General features: G+C 40.1%; 1 protein-coding gene across 6 annotated transcripts in view; it reads left to right on the plus strand.

Moving 5' to 3' along the window:
* Positions 1–26472, plus strand: part of LOC136835440 (BCAS3 microtubule associated cell migration factor-like) — a 349957-nt gene that overhangs the window by 283373 nt on the left and 40112 nt on the right. For 3 of the 6 annotated variants that reach the window (XM_067099000.1, XM_067099005.1, XM_067098986.1), the window contains exon 16: positions 18869–18952. The exons of the other annotated variants lie outside the window; for them this stretch is intronic. In XM_067099000.1, the coding sequence (XP_066955101.1) occupies positions 18869–18952 (84 nt within the window). The remainder of the gene's footprint in view (positions 1–18868; positions 18953–26472) is intronic. 6 annotated transcript variants of the gene reach the window in all.

The raw sequence follows: 26472 nt of genomic DNA on the forward strand, positions 1-26472 counted from the left end.
ACGTAGCCTCGGCTTATTGCCAGAATCAAAACTCCAACATTACGTGGGGTATGTGCTAAAACCCTAATATATGCAGTAAAAAAAGGGGGTCAAACATTACATGGAGCCGAATATTACACAAGTATATACGGTAATTTAGTAATTTTTTGTTTAGAAAGCCGTGTGCAATTGCCAGTGGTAAAGGTTATGAAAAAGTTCTAACACCATGCAACCATTTTAAATACTGTATTTCAGCTTGTTGTCATTCATTCTTTACCTCAGGTACTTAACTCTTGAGTTTGATGGTTTGGGAGGTGGTCCAATTATTGTCTGCTAAAAGTGACTGTTTTGAGTTATTGCTTACTGTATATTTTGTTATTTCAGACTTCCTATCGAATTAAGTTTTTCACATGAAAAATTAATCTGTACAAACACAGTCCCCTATTTAACTGAAGTAATATAAAATTCTGTTATTCAGTTTCATATCAGAACTGTGACTTTTCTAAGCTAAATGTTAATGAGGTAGGATATAATTTTTCTCAGTTCAGTTTTGATAAGTATGCAGATGCTCGTGTGGCCAGTGAAAGTCATGAAAAATACTATTCAACTTTTGCTACATTTCAGTTTTCATTTTTTGCTCATCACCTCATAAAAATTTATTGTGTTAAAACTGACAGTTGCGAACAGACAGGAAAATAGAAAAAGTAAATTACAGTAGTTGTATCATCACCCAGTTTTCTTTTCTGGTCTTTATTTTCTCATTGGTCACTTGGTAGCTATTCCAATCCCTGTATAACTTTGCACAGTTTTGTTTATTGCACACTAAACAATAGTAATTTAAGTTCTTTTGTATAGTATCATTTATTTTTACTTTTTTGGAGAACATCATCTAGATTATATGGCAAATATGTAGAGATACGTAATTGCATGTACATGATTATATTGCAAACTCTGTCACTGTCCAGTCAGGGAAAAGGCCTTCTTAAGAGCTACAATATTATTTCCAACCTCAAAGCAGTTTGGCATAAGTTCAATAAGCATTTTGGATAATATTTAAAACTATACTTTTCCATTAATAAAAACCTCTTATTAGGTGCACACTTAGTTATGTGAATCATTAGTCTTGTTGAACTACTGTTAATAAAAACCTCTTATCGGGTGCATACTTAGTAATGTGAATCATTCCTGTAGTCTTATTGAACTACTTTATGTGTGCATACTTAGTTATGTGAATCATTAGTCTTATTGAGCTACTTTATGTTAACAATATGCTCAAAAAACTTTGATTTTCTGAGTAAAACCTTGTTGGCCATCCTTAAGGAGGCACATCTAATATGCTTCCTCCACCATTACTTCTGCTTGATAAGGCAGGAATTAGGTTATGGTGTGAGAAGAAAGAGCACCCTTTAATGACATAAATACTCATCAAGTCACCACTAACAACACTCCTGACGTGGAGGCATTGTAAATTTCAAAATTTGTCTATCAGAATTGTAAATTTATACTTTTCATAGATAGGGTTAGAGACTTGGTTATTAATTATTGAAGCTTGGGTATTATTTTAGAAATAAGGAATATGCAGGAAATTTTGATCAGAAGCATTGGTTTTCTAATTCATTTCTGGGTTTTCCGACCTGTGTCACCCGGTGAAATAACCTTTCAGCACTTATTTCTAGGTAAAGCTATTGCTAAATATACCAGAGAAAAGCTAAAAAGCTAAGCCGGAGTTACTACCCCAAAGGTGCGAGCTCCATGAAATGGAGTCGTGTATGAGAAAGGGTGAGATTGTCACAATCACAGGCCTCCGCCCTGTAAACATTCCCAATGTCAAAAGTCCCACCGAGTGAGGTGCCACAAAACCCCCGCACCACTCGCGGACTGTAAACAAACCGGCGTCACCCACATTCCACTTTTAGCACACGTTCGCTTTTGTCCTGTTTGTGTGTGCGCTTCTTTGTAACCCTAATTTGGTTCTACTATGGCATCCTCCCAGGATTCTTCTTCACCTAAGTTGAGTACCATCTCTGTTTTTTATTTTAGGCAGTAGAGGCTCCTTATTTCCCTCTAATTTAATAATTAGGGAGATTTATACGCCCGCCTCTTCCACCTTCTCCCGGCCCATGTGACCTTCAGTCTCGGTGCGGGATTTTTATGTTGGGGCTTCGTTCCCCTTCATTTTCTTATTGTTGTGCCTTTTTGCTTATCCTATAATCAATTGGGCATTTTTATTGTTGTTTTATTACCCTTCTCTGGGGAAGTTCGGGTCCTTGTCGTTTAGGCTACGAGTTTTCCCCCTCGGGCCTATCCGATCTTTATCAATTCTTATATGTGTTGTGTTTGGACCCTCACTTCCTCCAGTGTTTGGGTATATTATTTGAGATGGCACAATTATGCTTATTGGGTTTAATTTTAGCCTAGCGCACGGATGTCTTTGATATTTTCAGATAATATCCTTTGTTTTTTTTATCTGGAAGGTCGGCCATTTTCCCTCCGCGCTCATATCACGTTGGGTTTGGTCCTCCCTTCTACATATGTCCTTATGATTATTTGAATTATTGAATTATTTTCTTTGCCTAGGATAGGTTAACTTTAGGCTAGTCGGGTAGATACCTTCTCCCCCTAGGCTTCCTCCATCAGCCAGCCGGCTGTGTTAGGTTAGCCTAGGATTAGGCTATGGCATTCTCTTCCCTTTCTTGGGAGAGAAGGTTAGTGTGTAGGAGGGTTCATGGTTGAGCTTCCTTCGTGGTGGCGTTTGGTTAGAGAAGTCGGGCATGCACTTCTCCTCTCCCTGTTTTGGTCTTTCCGTTTAGACTGTTGAGTCCTAATAAGGTTAAGCTGGAATAGCGAGGGTATCTTGCGTAGCCTACCTTTGTCCGAACCACACCTTCGGGTTATTCTCCATCTTCATGTATACACCCCTCTCCTACCCCCTTACTCCCCCCCCATCTCCTCACTCCCCCCGTCTCCCACACTCCCCCTGGTTCGCTTTCATATACTATGTTGACTTACCAAGGCCCGAGAGCTTTACCCTGTTCCTTACGCTATAGCCTATATCCCCTTCCTCTGCATTGATTGGTTTGTTCTCTCACTACCGGGTTCCGACCTTACCCGGTCACACCCGGTCGAGACCTCAGTTGGGGACTGGGGGTGCTCCCACACTCCTGTTTCCCATTCCCTTTACCTTTCTTTGCTTTTTTGGCCTTTGAGAGTCCCCCATCCTCTCCTCTCTTAGTATCGTTCGTACATGTTCGTCCGATCGAAGGGAGAAGGCTGGATCTCATGGTGCCCGGGGAGTGCTTACTCACCCCCTGGTCACTGCTACGGGTCCCTCTCTCATGGCCTATACCCCCCCCTTCTCCTATAGTGTCAGTGCGTCCTTTTTTCCCCCCACCCGAGTGTCGTTCTCCCAGAACGTCATCTCAGGGGGGAAATTTGTGTTCATGTTGCCAGTTAGAGTTTCCCACCTGACTGTCTTCTGTTATTCACACGCCATGACATTTACCTTCGTTCTGTTCATTTAGAACACCTACGGTTCCCTAGTATCTACCCTCCGCCGACTAGCTATCTTTGTGTTTTCTCTGCTAGGTAGTCGGGCGTTCTTGTTGCCTTCCACTCCGGTGGGTACGGTGTTTGGTCGGACGGTGCTCCCCCGGCTCCAAGCAGAAATATCCACTCTTATAGTTGACCTTTCCCTAGTATGCATACATATTATATACATATATATATTTATGTACACTATCCTTTTGGGACCTTCCTGTCGCTCCGGATTAACTCCGGTGGTCCCTTTAGGTTGTTGATCTTGCATGTTCCAGTAGGCCCCTTAACCTCCCGGTGCGCTCCGGCAGGACCTACCTGGATAACTGTTTATTATTTATATATATATATATATATTTATTTATTTACCTTTTTGTATTTTAACTATCCTTTTGGGACCTTCCTGTCGCTCCGGATTAACTCCGGTGGTCCCTTTAGGTTGTTGATCTTGCATGTTCCAGTAGGCCCCTTAACCTCCCGGTACGCTCTGGCGGGACCTACCTGGATAACTGTTTATTATCCTAAGACACTGCTCCTGCACTCTACTCTGGCAGCCCTATCAGCATACTCATATACCCGTCAACTTACAGATGGTGCGTTGTCAGGAGCACCCCTGCACCGCTGAGCTTCATCAAGCCAGCGGACATGAGGTGTGCAGGTCCCACTCAGGTGTGCTGTCCACGTAGGGGACCTGATCGTCTGGCACCCTGATGGTTGTGAGGTGTGCTACGCCCTCTATGAGCAGGTTCTGGATGAGTCGGTAAGTTAGTTTTTCCTTTCCGATTCATGTTTGCCTTCAGTTTTGTCTCTTATGGATATTGAAAGATATTCTCCTTTTAGGAGGCTCGGTCACCTGACTTTCTCCTTCTTCCAGATTGACCGCAGCTCTCGGGACTCTTTGATGTCGACCCTCGAGACCTGGGTCAGCGGCTTCGGGAGGAACGTCAGGGCAGGGAAACCCTACGTTTTGTCGAAGGATGTTTGTAACGTTCTCTTCCCCGGCGCCTGGATCTCAGCTTCAGTTCCGGACGAGGTAGCCGCCCTCTTGATCGCTGGGATCCGGGAGATGACGCAGCCCTCCCAGGAAGAAGTCGCTGCATGCGGAGTGGTCGCCGAGGATGTTGCGGCTCTTAATCTGGACCTCGAACCGATGAACATTGACCTGGATCTGCAAGCAGGTAAGGGGGTAAGTGAGGCAGGTGATTTACTGTTTAGCTCTCCTTCTTCTGCTTCTTCTTTCCGAGGATTCGTGAAATCCTCTTGCCTTATGGACGGTGCAAGGTCTACCGTCCCCAAGGTTAAACCAGTTAAGAAAAAGACCTTAAAGTCCCAGAAAGTCCGCTCCGGGTTCCTCGAAGACGCCACGGCCCCTAGCCCCGTCATCTACGAGCAAGGCCTCTACTTCTGGGAAGGGAGCACGGCCTAAACAAAGTAAAGAGGTTCCCCCTCCTCCTTCCTTTGATGCTGAAGCATTTGCCGAGCTTCTTATGAAGAAGTTCGACAAAAGAGTTGACGACAAGCTGTCGCAACTCTCGAGCCAACTGTCTTCCTCAAATGCTTCCGTGCTCTCCTTATCACAAGAGGTTAAGTCTCAAGGGACTTTAATCTCTGGATTCATGAGTGGCGGAGCGGCCAACAGATCTTTCTCCGTCCCGGACACCTCCAGCCTCCCTCCCTTTGATAAAGGAAACCCCTGGCGCCTGACCCTTTTGCTCCCAGCATGAGGGTACCCTTACTATCGAGGGCCTAGGCACCCGTGAGGCTGGAGGAATTAGAATTCTTCCCTCCTAACCTGCAATCACCTTATGCAGGTTTTGCTAGGCTCACCGAGGAGGCATGGGTTCGGTCCGATAAGGTCCCCAAGGAAACTGTCATCTTCCCGAGGGACCAGGCCCAGTTGGCCCTACTACGGACTTTGTCGGAGTGGCAGGCGGAGAACACCAAACTCACTCCAGCCAAGGGTGCTTTTACGATGTTCTCTCTGGGAGAAGTTCTTCCCACCCCTTGCACCTCTAAAGTGGCTTCCTCACTAACCAGGATTGCATGGAGGGTAAGCCCCTTCCCCATCTCCGGAGACAGATCCCACCTCTCTTGTCTTACCCGGAGATTCTCAGTTTTGGGTAGGAGCCCTGGACACCTTCACGGTTACTCGACTGGACCCTGACTGCGCTTCTAACCTCTTCAGCGAACAACTCCCTAAGATCCTGGAGTCGCTTCTGAAGGCTGAAGCTGAGTTTAAGGACAGACTTAGTAGGTCCTTAAACTCTCTGACTTTAGCAGAGGCAACGTCAGTGGTATATAGCGAAGACGCTCTATTTCAGGTGTTGACGAAATCTCTCTTAGCGAGTTTTCAGCAGGACCTGTATGACTTCATTAAGGCCCGGTTGAACTGCCGAAAACACATCTTTCGGCAGCCACCATCCGTCATGAGCCTAACAGGCTCATGAAAAGCTCCATCTGGGAGCTAATCTCTTCCCCAGGAAGAGGTTGATGCGGTCCTAGCTGAGGCAACTAGGGCCAATCAGAGTCTCCGCTCTCGTTGGGGCTTATCCTCTAAGAGAAAGCAGTCTGAGCCCGCCGGAACTCACCCCAAGCCCGGGAAGAAGTTCAAGAAATTTAAACGGCTCCCGACTCAGACTGTCTTGCAGGCTGTCCAGGTTCCCGTCCCTGGTCATCCCTCAACCTCTCAGTCCCAACCTCAACCTCAGTATGTGCTGGTCCAACCAGCCCATCAACCTCTCACTGCTCCTTCATATGTCTCCTCCCCAGCTTTCAACGCTTCTTATGAAAGCCAGGGTGCATTTTGGTCAATTCAGAATGCAAGGGGAACGAGAGCTAGAGGATACTTCCATGGTAGAGGAACACCCTGCTCCTCCTCCAGAGGAAGGGGAGGCAGAGGCTCCAGGGGAGGCAGACCCTCTCCCACCCAGTGAGATATCTCAGGTAGGCGGGAGGTTATATCATTTTCGGGACCAGTGGAGCTTCAGTCCCTGGGCCCAGAGCATAGTCTCCAAAGGACTGGGGTGGAGTTGGTGCAGAGGTCCTACCCCCCCAGTCAGGTTCCATCAATCACCGCCCAAGGCTCTGAAGGACTTTGTGAAAGATCTATTATTAAAGAGGGCAATAAAGAAAGCGAGGCATCTGAAATTTCAAGGCAGACTGTTCAGTGTTCCAAAGAAAGGTTCCAGTCAGCGAAGAGTAATTCTAGACTTGTCTCGTCTAAATTCCTACATTCAATGCGACAAGTTTCGAATGCTTACAATCTCGCAGGTTCGGACCCTACTGCCCTGTGGAGCCGTAACCACCTCTATAGATCTTTCAGACGCCTATTATCACATCCCGATTGCGAGAAGGTTCTCTCCTTATCTGGGGTTCAGACTAGGAAATCAAGCATACTCGTTCAGGGTCACGCCATTCGGTCTCAATATAGCCCCCAGAATCTTCACCAAACTGGCAGATACGGTAGTTCAGCAACTCCGGTCTCAGGGGATCATGCTAGCCGCATACCTGACGATTGGATTGTTTGGGCATCCAACGCCAACGAATGCCGGAAAGCAACAGCCATAGTAATCGGCTTTCTGGAATCACTGGGCTTTCAAATAAACAGGAGAAATCCCGCCTAGTTCCGAAGAGTCGCTTTCAATGGTTAGGGATCCAGTGGGACCTGTGTGCACACAAACTATCTCTTCCGCCGGCCAAACGGAGAGAAATAGCAAAGGCAACCAGACAGTTCCTCAAGAACAAGAAAGCTTCCCATCGTACCCAAGAAAGAGTCTTAGGCTCTCTTCAGTTTGCTTCAGTGACGGATCTTCTTTTGAAATCCAAACTGAAAGACATAAACAGGGTATGGCGGAGCCGAGCCAATGTCAGGTTTCAGGGTATGGCGGAGCCGAGCCAATGTCAGGTTCAGAGACAAAGTATCTGATTCCGCCGATTTTGAAAAAGAGACTCCGGCCTTGGACAACCGTCAAGAGCTTATCGAAGTCAGTACCTCTTCAGTTTCCTCCTCCGTCATTAGTAATTCACACCGACGCTTCCCTAAGCGGGTGGGGAGGATACTCTCAACACAAGAAGGTACAGGGGACTTGGTCCACCATGTTCCGCCAGTTCCATATCAATGTCCTGGAAGCTATGGCAGTCTTTCTAACCCTGAAGAAACTGCGTCCGAACAATCTGATTCATATAAGATTGGTTCTGGACAGCGCAGTAGTAGTACATTGTATAAACAGGGGAGGTTCCAAATCGAATCGGATCAACCAGGTTATGATAGCAATATTCTCTCTAGCAAACAAACACCGGTGGCATCTGTCTGCTACCCATCTTGCAGGGGTCCGGAATGTCATTGCAGATTCCCTATCCAGGACAACTCCGCTGGAGTCGGAATGGTCCCTGGACAAAACTTCATTCAGATGGATTTGCAATCAAGTTCCGGGTCTCGAAGTAGATCTCTTTGCAACAGAATGCAACCACAAACTACCTTGTTATGTTGCTCCCAACCTGGACCCTCTAGCTCACTCCACAGATGCAATGTCCATAGATTGGAACAAGTGGAAAAGGATCTACCTCTTTCCCCCAGTAAACCTGTTACTGAAAGTCCTTCACAAGCTCAGGACATTCAAGGGTCAGATAGCCCTAGTGGCTCCCAACTGGCTGAAGAGCAACTGGTTTCCACTTCTTCTAGAGCTGAAGCTTCAGTGCTTGCAAATTCCCAACCCAAAACTGACGCAAATAGTACAAACTCTCAGACTGTGTCAGCTTCCTCAAGAATTCAGAATTCCCTGGCTTTGTGGATTTCATGAAGTTTGCAGCTCAGAAGGATGCTAATATTGATCCTATTAACACTTTGTTCCTAGAATCAGACAAAAGGGAATCCACTCTCAGACAATATGACTCAGCAGTAAAGAAATTAGCACTCTTCTTAAAAGAATCTGAAGCAACTGTAATGACCACTAATTTAGCAATTTCATTTTGTAGGTCATTATTTGAGAAAGGTCTGGCCTCAAGTACTATTACTACAGCAAAATCAGCTTTGAAAAAGATATTTTTGCACGGGTTTAAGATTAACTTAACAGACTCTTATTTTTCGTCAATCCCTAAAGCCTGTGCTCGTTTAAGACCAGTAACCCGCCCACATACGGTTTCCTGGTTCTTAAATGATGTTCTTAAATTAGCCTCAGAAATAGATAATCAGGATTGTTCTTTCACTAACTTATTGAGGAAGACCTTATTTTTTATTAGTTTAGCTTCAGGTGCTAGAATTTCTGAACTGTCTGCCCTGTCTAGAGAACCCAACCATATTGATTTCCTTCCATCAGGTGAAGTGTTGCTAGCTCCTCACCCTAAGTTCCTAGCTAAGAATGAAGATCCTCGAGATAGGTGGTCTCCCTGGAAGGCCATCCCCCCTCCCACAAGACCTGTCTTTATGCCCAGTCTTTACCTTGAAAGCCTATTTAGACAGGACCTCACAGATAACTTCCGGGCCTCTGTTTGTAAGGGAAGGGGGAGGAACTATCTCTATGAAAGCCATTAGGCAACAGATCTTGTATTTCATTAAACATGCAAACCCAGATTCAGTTCCAAAAGTACATGACATTAGGGCAGTGGCCACCTCCACTAACTATTTCCATTATATGAATTTTGAGGATCTTTCAAAATATACGGGGTGGAAGTCTCCCTTAGTTTTTAAACGCCACTATCTGAAATCACTAGAAGCTCTGAAGTTCACTACAGTGGCGGCAGGGAACATCGTTCCCCCCTCCGTTTAATTCTTTCTAGTACTCAGGTCACTCTCCTCCCTCCTACCTGCCTCATTTATTCCCCCTTCGGTCACCTCCAGGTCAGGCATGCTTCACAGCCTGTCTCCTGACCATGTCATAGTTTTGTCTTGTCTAATGTGTTTAATTTAGATATGCTGTGTGTTCTTTTCTCTTGTGGGACATAGTTCCCCACCTTAGTCTTAAGTATAATGTTTAGTACCTATTTTTCACATTTATGTACTCATTAATCTAAGGATGGTTTTATATTTATGTACACTTTAATATTACATTAAATTTAAGTATCTTTATATCTAAATACCACATCTTGCTACCGGGATAATTAAAACTCTTGTGGACTTCTAGTTTTATTACTTTCCTCTACAAGTTTCCCTTTTTGTTTCAGGATGGTATTTTGATTTCTCTGTTATTATTTCACCGGGTGACAGGTCGGAAAACCCAGAAAAAGGATTTTGACAAAGGAAAAATCTATTTCTGGGGAGAGACCTGTGTCACCTGGTGACCCACCCATGGTTCCTTTCTTTTTCCCCCCCCCCGATAAAATACCATTCCAGGATGGGGGTGCTAACATGGAATGTGGGTGACGCCGGTTTGTTTACAGTCCGTGAGTGGTGTGGGGGTTTGTAACGGCACCTCACTCGGTGGGACTTTTGACATTGGGAATGTTTACAGGGCGGAGGCCTGGGAATGTTTACAGGGCGGAGGCCTGTGATTGTGACAATCTCACCCTCTCTCATACACGACTCCATTTCATGGAGCTCGCACTCGGGGTAGTAACTCCGGCTTAGCTTTTAGCTTTTCTCTGGTATATTTAGCAATAGCTTTACCTAGAAATAAGTGCTGAAAGGTTATTTCACCGGGTGACACAGGTCTCTCCCCAGAAATAGATTTTTCCTTTGTCAAAATTCTTTTTTCATGACTGGTTGTTTATAAAGATATAGTAAAAAATGGAAGCTTTGGTTTGTCATATTTCTTTCTGTACTTTGTGAATCTGTTAGTTTGAGGAATGTGTATTTCTTCCAGTAGCAGTATGGCTAAATTTTGTACTTAGTATATTTTTTTTTATAGCTTAGTCGCTGTTTCATCCTCAAGGAATTATCTTCCATGGTCTACCAGAGCTCCATGGTGACCAAACTAATATCAAAGAATTCTCTTCTAGTTGGTCCTTTGGCCAGGTATTGTGTCGTAATGCTTAACATTATAACACATGATGGAGCATATAATGGACTCAAAGATAAGAGGGCACTTTCCCTTATCTTCAGTGAAGCTGAACTCGGTTTTTCCAACGTCAAAATAACCTGCAAGAAAGAGAAGTGACTATCGTGCATGCGCATCCGCCCTCTTGTTTACAACCGGGCTGTTAAAAGACCAAGGAGCCATTACCCTCTGTTTGGTCTAAAGTGAACGGTTCACGTCGTTACCAGCGCTCCGAAAAAATTCTACTTTTTTCTCCGGTTTAGTATTGAGGATTATGGAAACATCAAAAATGGCAAGATAAGTGCTCAATATTAACTAACAGTTAAAAGTTTTAGTTTTAAACTTCTGGAATTTATATAATTTGTGTGTTAAAGCCGGAACCCGGCTCGTTCATTGCTAGCCTACCTAGCTTTGTAAAGCGTTGATTGCTACCAAGTTTCGTAAAACGAAAATTGTTTTAAATTCCAACTAAATGTTTTAACTAAAAGAAATGTTCCACAACTTATTATTATGGAAAATCCTTTCAGATTATACAGTGTCTATAATAATCTAGGCAGTAAGTGAGAATAATTCAGACTAGATTAATAATGGATGTCTGTAGCCTATGTACATCCTTGGATTACATATCCTAAGTGGCCTAGCTTAGACCGAGGACCCTAGGATCAGATAACAATAATACCTGGGCAAAGTAAATCGATAGCCTAACAGTGAGGCTGCATATTAGTAAAAATGTTTTCCCCTTTTATATAAGCCTGTGCACTTAAACATGAGCTAAATAATCCAGGACTAGCCCAGGCATTACCTTATATCAAGTTAAGTGGTAACTTTTCATGAAACATCCCATTTTTGGACTAAATTGTTAGCCTAGACCATGTAATTAGGACCTGATGAAATCGTAATCTGTGCTGGATGAGATGGTAACCTAGCCTTAAGTCTACATACTAAGGTAGGCTAATTGTGTTTTGTTTATGTAGCCCATACACTTAAGTGTGAATTAAATAATCCAGATTAGGCTGGATTAGGCAATATCCTAGATTAGAATACGTTATGGTAATTCTAATACTACTTAGTTCTTCCTAAGTGATAACCTGGTTATAAGGTTACACATTAGTGATTACTGTTTTATATAGTAAACCAAATAGCCTAGGATTGGATATAAACAAGAAACTGGGTTAGACAAATAGTTGAATAATAAGGTTACATATTAGTAAGTTTTCTGTTTTTATAATAATATGGATTAGGCAGTACCCTATACTAGGTTAAGAAAGAACAAATAAGCCTAGGATTATACATAAACAGTATCCTAGCCTAAATAAAATAACCTAGTTTGTTATGACTTGGTAGCATATCTGTAAGGTTACATGCTAGTAGGGTCATGTGTAGCCTATATCCTTAAAGGTGATATAAATCTAGAACAGGCAGTAGCCTAACCATATTAAGTAGGAACCCCCTTATAAGGAATATCCTACTATTAGCGTAAAACAGCGATGGCCAAATATCAGATGAAAAGGTAGTCTTGGCCACATAAAACAGAAAAACATTGAAGAAAATTATTTTCTGTAAAGTTTTATATCTTTTAAGTTGTAAATAAGCCCAGAATAGGTTAAGCAAGAACCTTCTAAGAAATCCTCTATTCTTAGCTTAACGTAGATTATACTAGAATCATTACCCTAAGCTATTTATAAAACAGTAGTTTGGGTTAGTCAAACAAATTAGTTCATAGCAGTTAGTCTGAATAGCATGACAATTGGAATTAAAAATGTCACTTGGCCATTGCAAAACGACTAACAATGTGTAAGTAATACAGCCATGTACAGGTATGAAAACTAACCTAAACCTTAGAAGGTTTAACATAGATATTTAATTAAATGTATTAAAACTGCACAATAGTAATCAAATTAACCTGTAATATGATTACGGAAACCATATGAGGAACTACAGAAGTGTCCCTCATTTAAAAACAATTAATACTAACTAGCTTCTAATAACAACTTGCTTTATATCACTACAGGGCTGCCATTAGGCAGGATCCTCAGTTCAAGTGTTCCTTAGCAAATTGCTTGGTTCACTTTTTGTCAGTGGGTACGGCTCATATCACCTGCCATGAGCATAGTCCGTGTAAAAAACAAGGAAAATTTGCTTGGTTGCCAGATTTGGGCGGGATCTGTAGTATGCTCCTGGCAGCAAGGAATTCTATTCCCCATGCAGCTATCATTGCTGAATAGGATCTTTTGAATAGGATCTTTCTCCCAAAAGGGATAATGGGATCCACCTAACTCAGACTGAAATGTCTACTTTTTCTGCCCCTTGATTAACAGGCAGTTACAGTTTAGTTGCTGAAGCTCAGTTAGATTGCACAAGCTCCCCCAAAAGGGATACACAGTTTATGGCAAGCTCCCACAAAAGGGATACACTGTTTATGGCAAGCTCCCCCAAAATAGGGATACACAGTTTGCAGCATTTTATCAGTTCTGTAAGCTCCCTATCCCCAAAAGGGATACACAGTTTGCAGCAAGCTCCCCCAAAAGGGATACACAGTTTGCAGCATTGATCGGTTGTGTAAGGAAATTGAGTTTTTATTGACCTGTACCCCTAAAGGGATACACAGTTTGTAGCAAGCTCCCCCAAAAAGGATACACAGTTTGCAGCAAGTTCCCCCAAAAGGGATACACAGTTTGCGCCATTTGGTCAATTCCATAAGGAAATTGAGTACCATCAAAGATGCCCTTGCCACAGAACGGCAATATATAAGGGACATGAAGCATGATTCTGAAAAACAAAGTCAGTCAGTCATGTACGCACCAAAGTGTAAAAGTACATCATCTTGTAACCGAAACGTGAGTGTAGATACAAATGCCGCCCAAACAATGTCTGATTTTAGAATTCTGATTAGAAACAACAATGGGTCATTTTGGAATACAGAACTTCAGATCAAAACATAATAGGGGCTCCAATACTCACCCTTGATGATACTGATAATCCTTGGCAAGATGCCATAATGTGCACTTTCTCTCCCAGTGGCAAGTCGATAATTAATGAGAGAAAAACTATGATCGAAGTTGTAAATGTAGAATTTACAAACTGTAGCATTCCTTAATACAGAATGGCACCAGGTACCATCCTCACCAGACTTGGAGAAACCACTAAAAGAAATGGTTTTCGCACCTGTTCCTATAGCATTAAATGGATCTCTACTTCCTTTTTTGAATAAGACCCAAGCTGCTCACCAAGTAGCCTCGTCAGAATTTTATGCTAGGCTCCAACTCCTTAGCATTATAACCTCTACCACCTTGCTGGAAGTTGGCATCTTAAGGCTTCCAGAACATCCCAGGATAATTTTTGCTGTTGAGGCCAAAAGTCTTAAGAGAACCCGATAGAAAGCACTCTTTTGACTTCCTGGAATGGCACATAAAATTGCGAATGGAAGCATTGGAGAGCTCCATCAAATCACTCTCCAATGTCACTGCATTATTACACTCTAACCCCTTCTGTAAGGACCTGTTTGAGGAATCTGTTGTGGCTCAACTCATTGAGCATGCCCACCAACAGAATTGTACAGTGTACACTCTTCTGGGAAAAGAGGAATTCAGGAAACAAAGAACCCAAAATTTCCTTTTACCCAATCCCAAAAAAGGCTCACTTTGATCAGAAATCATATAAGCTTTCAGTCAATCCCAAAAATTTTTCCTCAAAAATCAGGTAGGTGGTCAGAAGAGACAATTCTCTAAAACAAAGGGACAACAACAACTTCAAGGCCATCCTTTTTCACAAGGTCCAAAAACCTTCTAAAAGGGGAAAAAGGAAAAACAACACCTGGAATGTCTATCAAAGGTGAAGGCAGAGGAGGAGGCAGATACCAAGAGGAACTATATTGGTTGGGGGTCAGCTTCGATGACATCACAGACAATGGAAGTTTTCCCTGTGGGGGACAGAAACCTGCGTATATTTGCCACCAAGTATGTCTCCTCAGTGACCTCAAAAGGGACTCACCCAAAAGAAGAGTGATCCTCAACCTATCAACATTGAACAAGCACATTGTTTGCCGAAAGTTTTGGATAATTACCGTTGCCTAAGTACATTGAATCAAAAAAGGGACTCGGGCAGTTTCTATGGATCTGAAAGATGCACACTGGCACATCCCTATACCCGTTCCTTTCCGCCCCTTCCTAAGGTTCCAAATAGGGAAAGATACGTACAGATTCAAAGTCATGTCCTTTGGGCTGAACATTGCCTAAAGAATATTTTTCAAAACTAGTAACGGTGTTCGTTCAAGAACTCAAACAAAAAGATCTGGGGGCCCACAAGAAAGAGTGCTTGAAAAACCTAAGAGCAATGGTCAACAGACTACAATACAATCAAAAGGTTTTATTATAAATTTGAAAACATCCTCCGTCATGTCCAGTAGACACTTTCAGTGGCTGGGACTGTGTTTGGATACTCTTCAGGGCCTGTTGTCTCTCCCCATCATACTCAAAACAGAATAAGGCAAGTCCTCAAAAAGTTCCTTGCACAGCCCAGAGTTTCCAGATGGCAATCAGAATGTATGATGGGCCTGCTGCAGTTCTCATCAGTAATAGATCCAATACATAGATTGCAACTAAAAATGTGAACAAATTCTGGCTGTCGCATGCAAGAAAAAGGATGTGAGACAGACCTCATCAAAGGATTAAAAGAGTTGGGGAGATACTTTGGCCTTAGATTTGGAAGGAATCTCTGGTGAACAGGTCACCCTGACTCCTCCATCTGTATGAGTGACAAACTCACAGATGCCTCATTGACAGGTTGGGAGGACATTGGGAGGATTGTCAGGTGGCAGGGAGGTGATCAGCTACTCAGGAATTGTTATATTAATTTCCTGGAGCTGATGGCTGTCTTTTTGTCTCTCAAAAAACTCAAACCTCCAGAAGAGAGAGAACATAACCACAATATCCTGCATCAAGAGGTCTGGATCACATTCACCTCCTCTCAATACGGTAAAGGATGGCTAACATCCTTTGGATGGCACAAGCAAGGAAGTGGCACATGTCTGCAGTTCACCTCACAGGGGGTCTCATTGTAATAGCAGACACTCTATCAAGGAAAACAACAGCCTCAACAGAGTGGATGTTGGACAACCACTCTTTTCAAATAATAGCCAACATGCTTCCACAACCGGAAGTGGACCTGTTCGCCACATACTAGAATCACAAACTCCTAATGTATGTGTCTCCAAACCTGGACAGTCAAGCAACAGCAAGAGATGCCTTCCTTAAGACTGGAACAAGGGGAGGATGATAATTTTTCCTCCATTGTCCCAGATTTCAAAGGTTGTGAGGAAACTTCTAACCTTCATAGGAATAGAGTACTTAATAGCCCCAGATTGGCCAAACAGGCATTGGTTCCTATTACCTCAACAATGGACAAAAAGATCAATTCCACTGTCATCCGCTGTTCTATCCCAGACAGTAGGAGAGAAAGTCTCACCTTTCTAAGCCAAGACCTTCACATATAGATTTTTAAAAAATATCTATCGTGATAATTATTCACTCAACATTGCTAGGTACCTAGTGCAAAAATTACCCACATCTATCCAGCATTACCAGTCCATATGGAAGATATGGTTAGATTATATCCATACTGAGAGTCCAGTTGAGATTTCTATAGAAAACTTTATTTTTCTTATATACCCTTTTGAAGAAAACTTGTAGTTACAACAGTCATGGCATACAAGGCTGCATTAATGGAACCCTTGCTTTATGGATTTGGGATTGACTCCAGTATAGAAGTTGTCACATCATTTCTGCAGTTTTTTGCTTTACAAAGGCCCACTCCCAAAAGGCTTCCAATTACTTGGTCCCTGAACAAGGTGCTTAGACTTCTATCAACCCCTCAATTCAGTGGACCCAATACAACCACAGCGCACAGGCTACAAAAGGTGATCTTGATTGCATTAGCATCAGGAGCTCATACAGTATTAGTGAACTGGGCTCTCTTAGATGGGGACGATGCATCACGCAAATAGCTGACCATCAATTATTATTGTCCCCAGGCCCATCGTTCCTGGCCAAGAATATGGATCCTTTAAAAAGGAAATCCATTCTTATAAGAAAATTCAATTTAGCATACAAGACATTATGCCCAATTCAAACACCCCAGAAGGTCCTATTTTCCTACACCCTAGCACAAACTGACCACTTGCCCTACAAAGACTGAGAATGATTGTAGTGTTTTCTCATTAAAAATGGAAATCCACACTCTTTCCATAGGTTACATGATGTTAGGAAAGTAAGTACATCTTTGGCCTTCTTCAGAAATGTCTCTTTCGAAGAAGTCTCCAAATGTACAGGGTGGTCATCAGTTAAATCATTGCCACGTGTTTGAACAAATTCGACTACACTGTGTATCAGTAGGTGGCATAGTTAGTCTTGACCCCTAGGTGCTGCGGTAGAAAACCAGGGGTCATATTGACGGTGAGTATGCTAACTATCGCTGGGAGATGGGTGACAGTGCTACAACCAAACCCAGCATGCTTAGGTAAGCCACTGTAGAACTACATCCTAAAACGTAAGTTCGTGTACAGTTTCTTGTTCCTTGTTATCAAAACCTGAAGAGTATTTGGAATAAAGAATGGGATTTGAAATCTGTGGCTTGACCTTGGACCGGAAATGTTATTTCCTTTGGGGTGTTGGGTTTAAAAAGCGAGAGCTTAAGCCTTTTTCATCACCTGTCAATATCTTTGTAAAGCTCCTTGAGGACGAAACAGCGACTACACTATCAAAAAACAGGTTTTGACGTAGGAAAAACCTGTTTTTGGTAGTCGCTGTTGAGTCCTCAGAACCCTCCCACTACCCTGACAAAAAGGCATGGGATTTGGGCAAGGGATCAACCTGCATTGACCAACAGAGAGTAATGGCTCCTTGGTCTTTTAACAGCCCGGTTGTAAACAAGAGGGCGGATGAGCATGCGCAATAGTCACTTCTCTTTCTTGCAGGTTATTTTGACGGAAAAACTGGGTTCAGCTTGCTGAGGATAAGGGAAAGTGCCCTCTTATCTTTGAGTCCATTATATACTCCATCATGTGTTATAATGTTAATCATTACTACACAATACCTGGCCAAAAGACCAACTAGAAGAGAATTCTTTGATATTAGTTTGGTCACCATGGAGCTCTGGTAGACCATGGAAGGTAACTCCTTGGGGACTCAACAGTGACTACCAAAAATAGGTTTCTCCTACGTCAAAACCTGTTTATTGTAATTCATTGGTCCATATGTAATGTTGGTTAGTTTGTCATTTGAGTCAATCTTTGCAATTTATGTACAAATTTTTGTGAAGGAAGTGTGTGAGATATTCTTGATAGTGCATGTTATATATATATATATATATATATATATATATATATATATATATATATATATATATATATATATATATATATATATATATATATATATATATATATATATATATATTTTTTATATATATTCATATATATATATAAATTTTTTCTGTCACATCACTGTGATTCATATATATATATATATCCTTTATCTGTCTATCTACTTATCTATACCATATATTATATATATATATATATATATATATATATATATATATATATATATATATATATATATATATATATATATATATATATATATATATATATATATATATATATATATATAAATTACCTAAAGGATTCAAACTGGATGGTATCTAATGGAGTTTTTATTCAAAAGTTACAAGCTTTCTTGGACAAACAGTCCACATTATCCACATTGTACGGATACTTGATAATGTGGACTGTTTGTCCAAGAAAGCTTGTAACTTTTTGAATAAAAACTCCATTAGATACCATCCAGTTTGAATGAGGTCCTTTTAGTAATTCTACTAATGCACAGAACAATTGTTATGTGATAAATATATATATATATATATATATATATATATATATATATATATATATATATATATATATATATATATATATATATATATATATATATATATATATATATATATATATATATATATATATATATATATATATATATATATATATATATATATATATATATATATATACTGTATACACTGTATGTATGTATGTATATATGCATGCATATATATATTGAAAGAACCATAAATATTTTTTTTAGGGTGAAAATTTTTTGACAAAGGGGAAAAATTAAATCTTGTCATTGTTTTAACATTATCTTACTTACTATTTCATTATTTGATAAATTCCAAAAGTTTTCACATTTTGTAGAATGTAGTCAAAAGAGAGCAGAATGTTAGCACAGAGTAATTACAGTTTAAATAATTTATGTTCTTTTATTGTTGATTGCTGTGTGAATACAACATTATAGGTTTAGAATTTTATACTTTTGTCTTTTTTATAGGAGGCATCCGTCTCCCCAAATATTATCGTCGACTATGTTCGCTTCAGAGTCTTGGTCCCCAACTTTTAGGGACCATCGTTCTTGGTATGTCCTTCTGGATAGATTTGCATAACATGACAGGAGTTTGGGATAACAGTTATCAGATAATGCAAAAAGAACATAGACATATCAACACTGAATAAGCCATTCTTTATTATACAATGTGATAAACTACCAAACATCCAGAGGAAGAAACACTAATTTTTAAGGGTTCTAAGGAAGGAAAGGATTTTTTATTATTTTTACTTTTTGTCCTTGACTCCTGTTATTAGAATTAAGTATGAGTTTGTCCAATTGTTATGCTTTTGTGCTGGTTGGTTTTATATGGCATTTGTTTTTCCAGTGGCTCGAATTAACATTCCAACCTCAATTTTCCTATTTAAGATGCTAAGGTCATTGAAATCCTTTTTTCATGCTAAATTACATTACAACTACAACTGTCTGTAATACTTCATATCCTTTAGGTAGTATAGGTTTTTATTTTTGTTAAATTACACTTTTTGGGGAAGAAATAACTCCTTAAAATTTTTACTCGTGAATATTGATGTGCTGAAGTAAATTGGCAATAGCTTAAAAAGTAAAAACATAGTCAACCTTTTTAGGGTAACACTTTGAACATTATGGGGTTATTGATGTTCATTCTTCCAAGTTAATCACAAACTTTGTTATTCTTAGTTCTCATTGTGACAGCTGAAGTTGCTGGATGATTGTATCAAAGATCTGTCAACTCTAGATACACTTTATATGTAATGAGAAAATGCATTCAAATTTTCACATTTAGGTAGGTTTTCCACAGAGCTTGCGGGATTAGCTTGGTTCCGACAAATCTGAAATGATCAAAGAGTTGAGATTTGTTCAGTCATCATATATCATGTGTGTTTGATCAGGAAGAGGGAAAAATTAGAAATATTGGATAGTCAGGTAAGGAAGAAAGTTCAAGAGTTTTCAGATAGTAATAATAATAATAATAATAATAATAATAATAATAATAATAATAATAGCAATAAAAATAATAATAATTAAATAAATAAATAAATAAATAAAGGGAAAGGAGGGGTTACAAAGTAGAACTAAAAAGGATATGAAGTGCACTTGATTCATAAAACTGGTTAATACAGTAGTGTATTACTAAACAACAGATGACAAATTTAGGAAATTCCAGGTCTGCTGTATTTTATAGTTCATGTTGACTTTGGTATTTATGACGTGTGAATATTTTGCATGGTTTGCTCATTGTGCTATCTTCCGTGTTACCTGTTAATAATTGCTTAAGTTGACCACTTGAGAACTTGCTGCCAATTTTTCATTATATACTTTTCAGGTACAGCATTGTAAATTTGTATTCAGCTTACCAAAAATAAGTTTTTGGGGAATATAGTAGAAGATAAGACAAAGTTATTTACAGTGATTTGCATCAGTTACAGTAATTGCTTAACAGCTCTGTACCATTTCTTTGGTGAAACCCAGTTAATCATACATTGCCCATTTCCTTGCAATAAAATCCTAGTAGCGCCAGCTTGTTTGTAGCTTGATAGAGATGACATCCTCAGGGTGTTATTCTTCTCAAGATACACTTATGTGTATTACGATTGCGTCATCATTTTTCATCGTTCATTTCATTCTCCAAATTAATTTTCATTGGCTTTCTGTCTAGTTATTTTGTTTGGGTGTAATTAATGTTGTAGTATTTTGCATATTATTATGACTTTGGAAGATGGTTCAGTCCTCCTTTCAGGGTTCTGTGAATATTCATTAAAATTCTCTTTGTTTTCAATTCCTTTTTACTGTTTCTGATATTTTTGGGAAGTTTTTTTATTCTATTCATCATTTTTCTCTTTCCTGTTGGCTGGTTGAGTTTTTATTTTTGTTTGACAACTTTGTACTGGTCTTTGTTATTGATTATTTCTTTCTTTGTTTTCTATAACCTTAATGTAGATTTTGTAGCTTCACTGTGTCCTCTTACCTTTGGTTCTTTGGTAAGGTTTTCTGCTGCAATTTATCCTGTTGCCATTTTACGACTTGAGGATATTCCTCTGCTGGACTCTCATCCAAGTGGCTTGAGTTGGTTCTTGCCTCATTCTACTGTTGCCATCATTATGGACATCCATCCTTCTCCTCATGGAATATTGAAAACTTCAAGCTTAGATCATTCTTCATTTGTGGACCAAGCAAGAAAGAGATGAGTAGTGGCTCTTCATCTATAGTTGCTCCTTGAAGGAGAGTAGTGGCTCTAGATGCCATTCTTTCAACAATCATGAAGACTTCAGCAACTTGGCAATAGATCTTCACACTAAACCTGTTGGACTGACTGAGAGTTTTTATTTTGAGGATTGAGCCTTTGAATTGCTATGCCACCCCCCTGATCACATCTTTTGCATACTCCTACATAGAATTGTCACCATCTTGCAGATGTTCACCTTCATATGTAATTTGTCATACCTCAGTTTTTCTAGATTGGTGGCTGATAGTTCATACTCCATCGAGGACCCCTATTAATCTTATGGACCTTTTGAGACTTTTGGTATTCCATATTGGCTGCCCTAGCATTCCACACATCCCTCAAAAATTGAGGTTTTTTTGGCGGGGGATTTTCCCAAGAAACCAGTTGAAGGATCTTCATGACTTCCAGGATGACTGCATCTTTGCAGAAGTGATGGGTTGTGTATGCAGTATTTTTAATGTCAAGTATCTTTCTCTAATGCTCAAGGAAGTAGCCATTGCCAAACACAGACAGGATGATTAGGAGTAATCAGCTAGGGGTACAACCTTCCTTCAGACAAGTTGGTTTTGACCATCCTTAGAGGTAAGCTTCACAGGATGCAAGGATGCAGCACCAGTTTCTCCAGTCAAAGGGGCACAGGGCAGCTTTTTAATGTCTTCGTTCAGCTAGGGTTGAACTTGTGTTAGGATCAAGATATGACTTACCAGTTTCTCCAGTCACAGAGGGCTTAGAGCAGTCCTTTCTAATGTCTTCATTTAGCATGGGTTGAACTTGGGTTCATATCAAGGCATTTCAGTCCTTCATTGTTATTTTGGGTGGCAGTTCTTGAGCCGTCAGTGAAACATTGTGGTGGTGATTTGGTGATAATTTTGTGGAGCTTGACCAGACCTTCTTATAAGCCTCTTCTCAACTTTCCTTGATTTAATTATGAAAAACGTGCCAGGCTTGTCGGTGAACTCCGTGCCTTAGCCTGGATTTTGTGATAAAGAGTAACGCATTCGGCTCCAGAGACTTAGTTTTAGCTCTTTTTTGATATCCCCACTGTCTTACTCTTCATTCAACCAGGATCACCACCTACTTTGCTCCCAAACTCCTAGCTCCTTGCTGTTGGGTTGTGTTTTAGGGGGTGGTCCAGAGAGGAATGAATTAGATCCAACTGTCGGATCTAGTAACTCAGAGTTGGGTAGTTGCTTTAAACTGAAGTAATAAGGGTAGAATGTAGAAGTTGTTTCTGCTGAGACCAACAGTCGTTCCCTTGATGGCTATTAGATGAGCATCTCAGCCATTAGTCAGTGTATGCGAGAAGAGAATGTTAGACCCTGGGAATAAGGTGAACTGGAAATCCTCTGTCATGGATGCCACCTTCCAGGAGGTGTACTATAATTAATAGTGAGGAGTATGAATCATGAATTAGGTGTGAGGCGTGTTTCTCCATACATCGGGTGGCTGATCAAGGCTGGCCAGATCTTGACCAGCTACGAGTGACATGGCAAAACTGCTGGATAAAAGCTGAGAACAATAGAACCTGACCTGTGGAGGGTGAATCAGCTCCCTTCTTGTATTGATGACCCTGCCCAAGTAAGTTTCCTTTTCAGTGGAGTCAAGTCTAGCCTCCTCTATATCATCTGTAATCTCATAGTTTGACAGACTGAAGAAATTACAGAGATGTTGGTACTGATCTTTCCTTGATAATGCCATGACCAACCAATTGCCAAGGTAGCAGTAGAGACTAATCATGATTTGGGGGCCGACACATGTTGGAACTAAAGTGTGTGTAAAAAATTGAGGTAAAGTTGAGGCTGAGGACCCAAAACTAATAGAATTTTGCATCCAATACAAATTGTAGATTCCTTGAGGATGGGTGTATGAAAAAATGTGAATAGGTGATGTGGAAGCGTAGGGATTCCAGAAAATCTTTCCATATTGATCTCCTTACCAACTCCACTTTTTCCATCCAGAAGGAATCAATTGGAGGAATTTGTTAAGAGGGCCAGGGTTGATAATCACCCCCCCTCCTGCCGGCCCCCACAGTGAGTTTTGTTCCACCTACTCAAGTGCTGTCAGTATCACAGACCAGAACGTTGCATCAAGTGCATGGTATTTTCTGTTGTGAGTTATGATACAATATTGACTAATTGAAATGAGTATCCCTTGAGACCAGTATCCCTCCAGGCTCTCCAACATTTATGGAGACGGGCTTTCCATCTGAGGATTCACCATCCATGTGGGAAGATTATCTTTATCTGCTGTCTTCCTCAGGCTGACATTTTTGCTGGTCGCCTCAGCTTGAATGAAAAGGTAGACATGCTTTCCAAGACTGATTGGACCTCAGCGGCATACTGGGTATGGAAACAGACACCCTGGAGAGACAGGATAAGCTATGGAATGCTGACATTGCAGCATAAAGGAACTTTGATGTTGACTGACAATCAGTCATAGGAGACACACAGACTTTCTAGGGTGTTGTAGGTTTTGAGGTGGACATCAAGATTAAGGAAGAGCACCCAGTGCTGGCATTCTTAGCCCTGGCAGCTATAAAGAGAACTGTAAATTCAACCCCAAGACCTTCACAAGGGAATCAGGAAGTATAAAGGAATCGGAGTCAGCTATGCTTTGGTCAACTCAAGTCAGAAAGCCAGAGAAGTATCTAAAAACAGTTAACTGCATCCTGAGTATGTTATTCAGGAGGTACACTGTAAGTAGATGTGATTGAAGGGGGCCCAGCCCAAGAAGATAACTATCCTGTTAGGTTTGGTTACATCCTCTTAAGTCTAACCAGAAGGTTACTCAACCATCTATCACCAATTCTTGACATTTCTAAGAAACAACCTGGCAAGGAGTTAGGTGCTCCTTGGTAATGATCTCATTTGCTTTCAGTAAAGCATAGTCTTGAATCCTAGAACTCTTCAAAAGTATTACTCAGTAAGGGGGAATATATGTAGAGCCCAATGCAGTTATCATAACCCCTACTTGTACTTAACCCTGCATCTGCATTAAGACATTCTTAGGCAGGATTGAAATTGAGTTGCCATGGATAGATTGAATCTATACCACAACAGCTCCTTATTGGCTATTAACCCTTTCGCTGTGGATTTGCAAATACATACGTTTCACAGTACGTATTGTGTAAATTTTCACTGAAAAATTTAAAATGCTTAAAATTTACCGAAACAATTTTTTATGTGTTCTAGAACCATTCTATTTTTCAGAATTTAACATCATTTTTGCTTGGGTTTTCATGTTCTGACTTGAATTATTTGATAAGAAGGTAAAAATTAAGAAAAATCACAAAATTCTTTTCCTTATATGACTATTAATTTCTCCAACAATCCTTTACCTAATTCATCAGTGCCTCACACATTTATTTTCCACATTGGCAATGTTTTTTATACACTTAATAGGTATGATATATCTCAAAACAGGGAATGCTACAAAGAGGTGGCTTTTCAACACATTGATCACAAAAAATAGGTTGTTTGCTTTCCCTTACATTCTTCTTTACCTTTCTTCAAGTAATTCTTTGGCAAGATAGAGTATACAGTACAATAGGACTTGCGGTTTTTGTCAACATACTGTGTTGGAAAATGCCTTTCAGTTAATCTAGAGTCCATAGGATTTGAATATCTACCCCTTTGAGTTTTGCTCCCCTTATACCCTTCTAACAAAGTGTTAGTAATTATTTCCCAGATTTTTTTTTTTATCAAGCTTAACAGTTGGATTCTGAGTATTGTAACATATGTTTGAGCTGACTAATGCTTCTTCAACTATAAATTGCCAAATGGGTTGGTGTCATTTCTGGCTCTTTCTTTTGTAAGGATATGTTGAGCAAAGTTGATCAAACTTATCAACTCCCCCCATATACTTGTTATATTCTGCATGAACACAGAGTTTGTCAATTTCTCTGTTACCCTTTTTTGAATGAATTTTCACTTTAATGTACTTACTGTTCCAAAACTAGACAGTAAATTAACCCTGGTTGTGTTTTGCCAAGAATAAGCAAGCATTTTGCCATCATTTTTTACCCATGTTACTGGTGAAGTTCCCTTTTTCACTGTTATTTGTTCCATATCAGCTGGCAAACCCTTCCTACTCATCTGAACTGTTCCACAAGCTAAAGTTTATTCCGACGTAGTTTGTCATAAAGGAACACACTGTTATAAAAACTGTCCATGTAAATAATATGAGCTTCGTTTTCATAACTGTCTAACAAAGACAGAACAACATGAGTACCCAACCCTTCTGATGGCTGAAGAGCAGAGTCCTTCCCAGTATACAGATTAAATTTAAGCAGATAACCAGTATGTGCATCTGTCATAGACCATACCTTTATTGCCCATTTATTTGAAGGCTTTGTTGGTAAATATTGTTTGAAAAATAGCCTACCTTTAAATTTCATCATGCTTTCATCAATACTGGCCTGATCTTAGAGAGCCTATCATTTCCATCATTCTGATCATTGTCACTAAAATTAATAGCTGATCTAATCAACTGATATTTATCCCTAGACAACACTTCTCTGAATCCAGGAGTATTAAATGAAAGGCTACTTTCACTAAAGTAACTCTCAATTGTTGGTTTATGAAGTACAGTACAGTATACCCATTCTCTCAATAGCAACAACAGCTCTTGTATCATCAACAATTACATCTGACCACTGGTGTACCTGGATCTTCTTGGCTAGGGTTGTTTTATAGCTATCATAGATTTAAAATACTTATTAGTTTCCTTTGCAACATGTTCATAAATTTTTTTGGAAAAAATCTTGTGAAACAATCATACAGATTTAAGTTTCCAAATTTAATTACCTTATGAGAGTTTGTGTAATCAAAAACATTACCTAACTGAGTGGGATTATTGTTATTACAATTAATTTTATTCCAAGACAAAGAATTTGCTACATCAGCTACAGTTGATGGGCATGTTGCTGGGACGTCTTCATCCTTGTCTTCTTCATCAGTGTTATCATCATAATCATCATCATTTGACATAGGATTGTCAATATCTGACCCAAATTCTGAATCAGATCCAAACAGAATGTCATCAATTTCTTAAAAAGATAGTTGACGAGAAGTGGAGGCCATCTGATATCTTTAAAAGAAAAGAACAAAAATAATTCTAAGGTTACGCTACACCCAGAGTTACAGGGAAAAAATAAAAGGACAAAGTTAACTGACTAATAAGCAATTTTGAGTATTTTGGCAATATATATATTACATATTGTAATTTGTCACTAAATGTGAGGTTTATTGAAAAACAAAAATTTATTCACAAATTTTATCTCAAATATTGTAAAAAAAAAAAAAAAAGGGGGGGGGGACCGATAGACAGCCAAAGCAGTTAGCCT

Source organism: Macrobrachium rosenbergii, chromosome 4 (genome assembly GCF_040412425.1).
Source record: "Macrobrachium rosenbergii isolate ZJJX-2024 chromosome 4, ASM4041242v1, whole genome shotgun sequence".
NCBI classification, from domain to species: Eukaryota; Metazoa; Arthropoda; class Malacostraca; order Decapoda; family Palaemonidae; genus Macrobrachium; species Macrobrachium rosenbergii.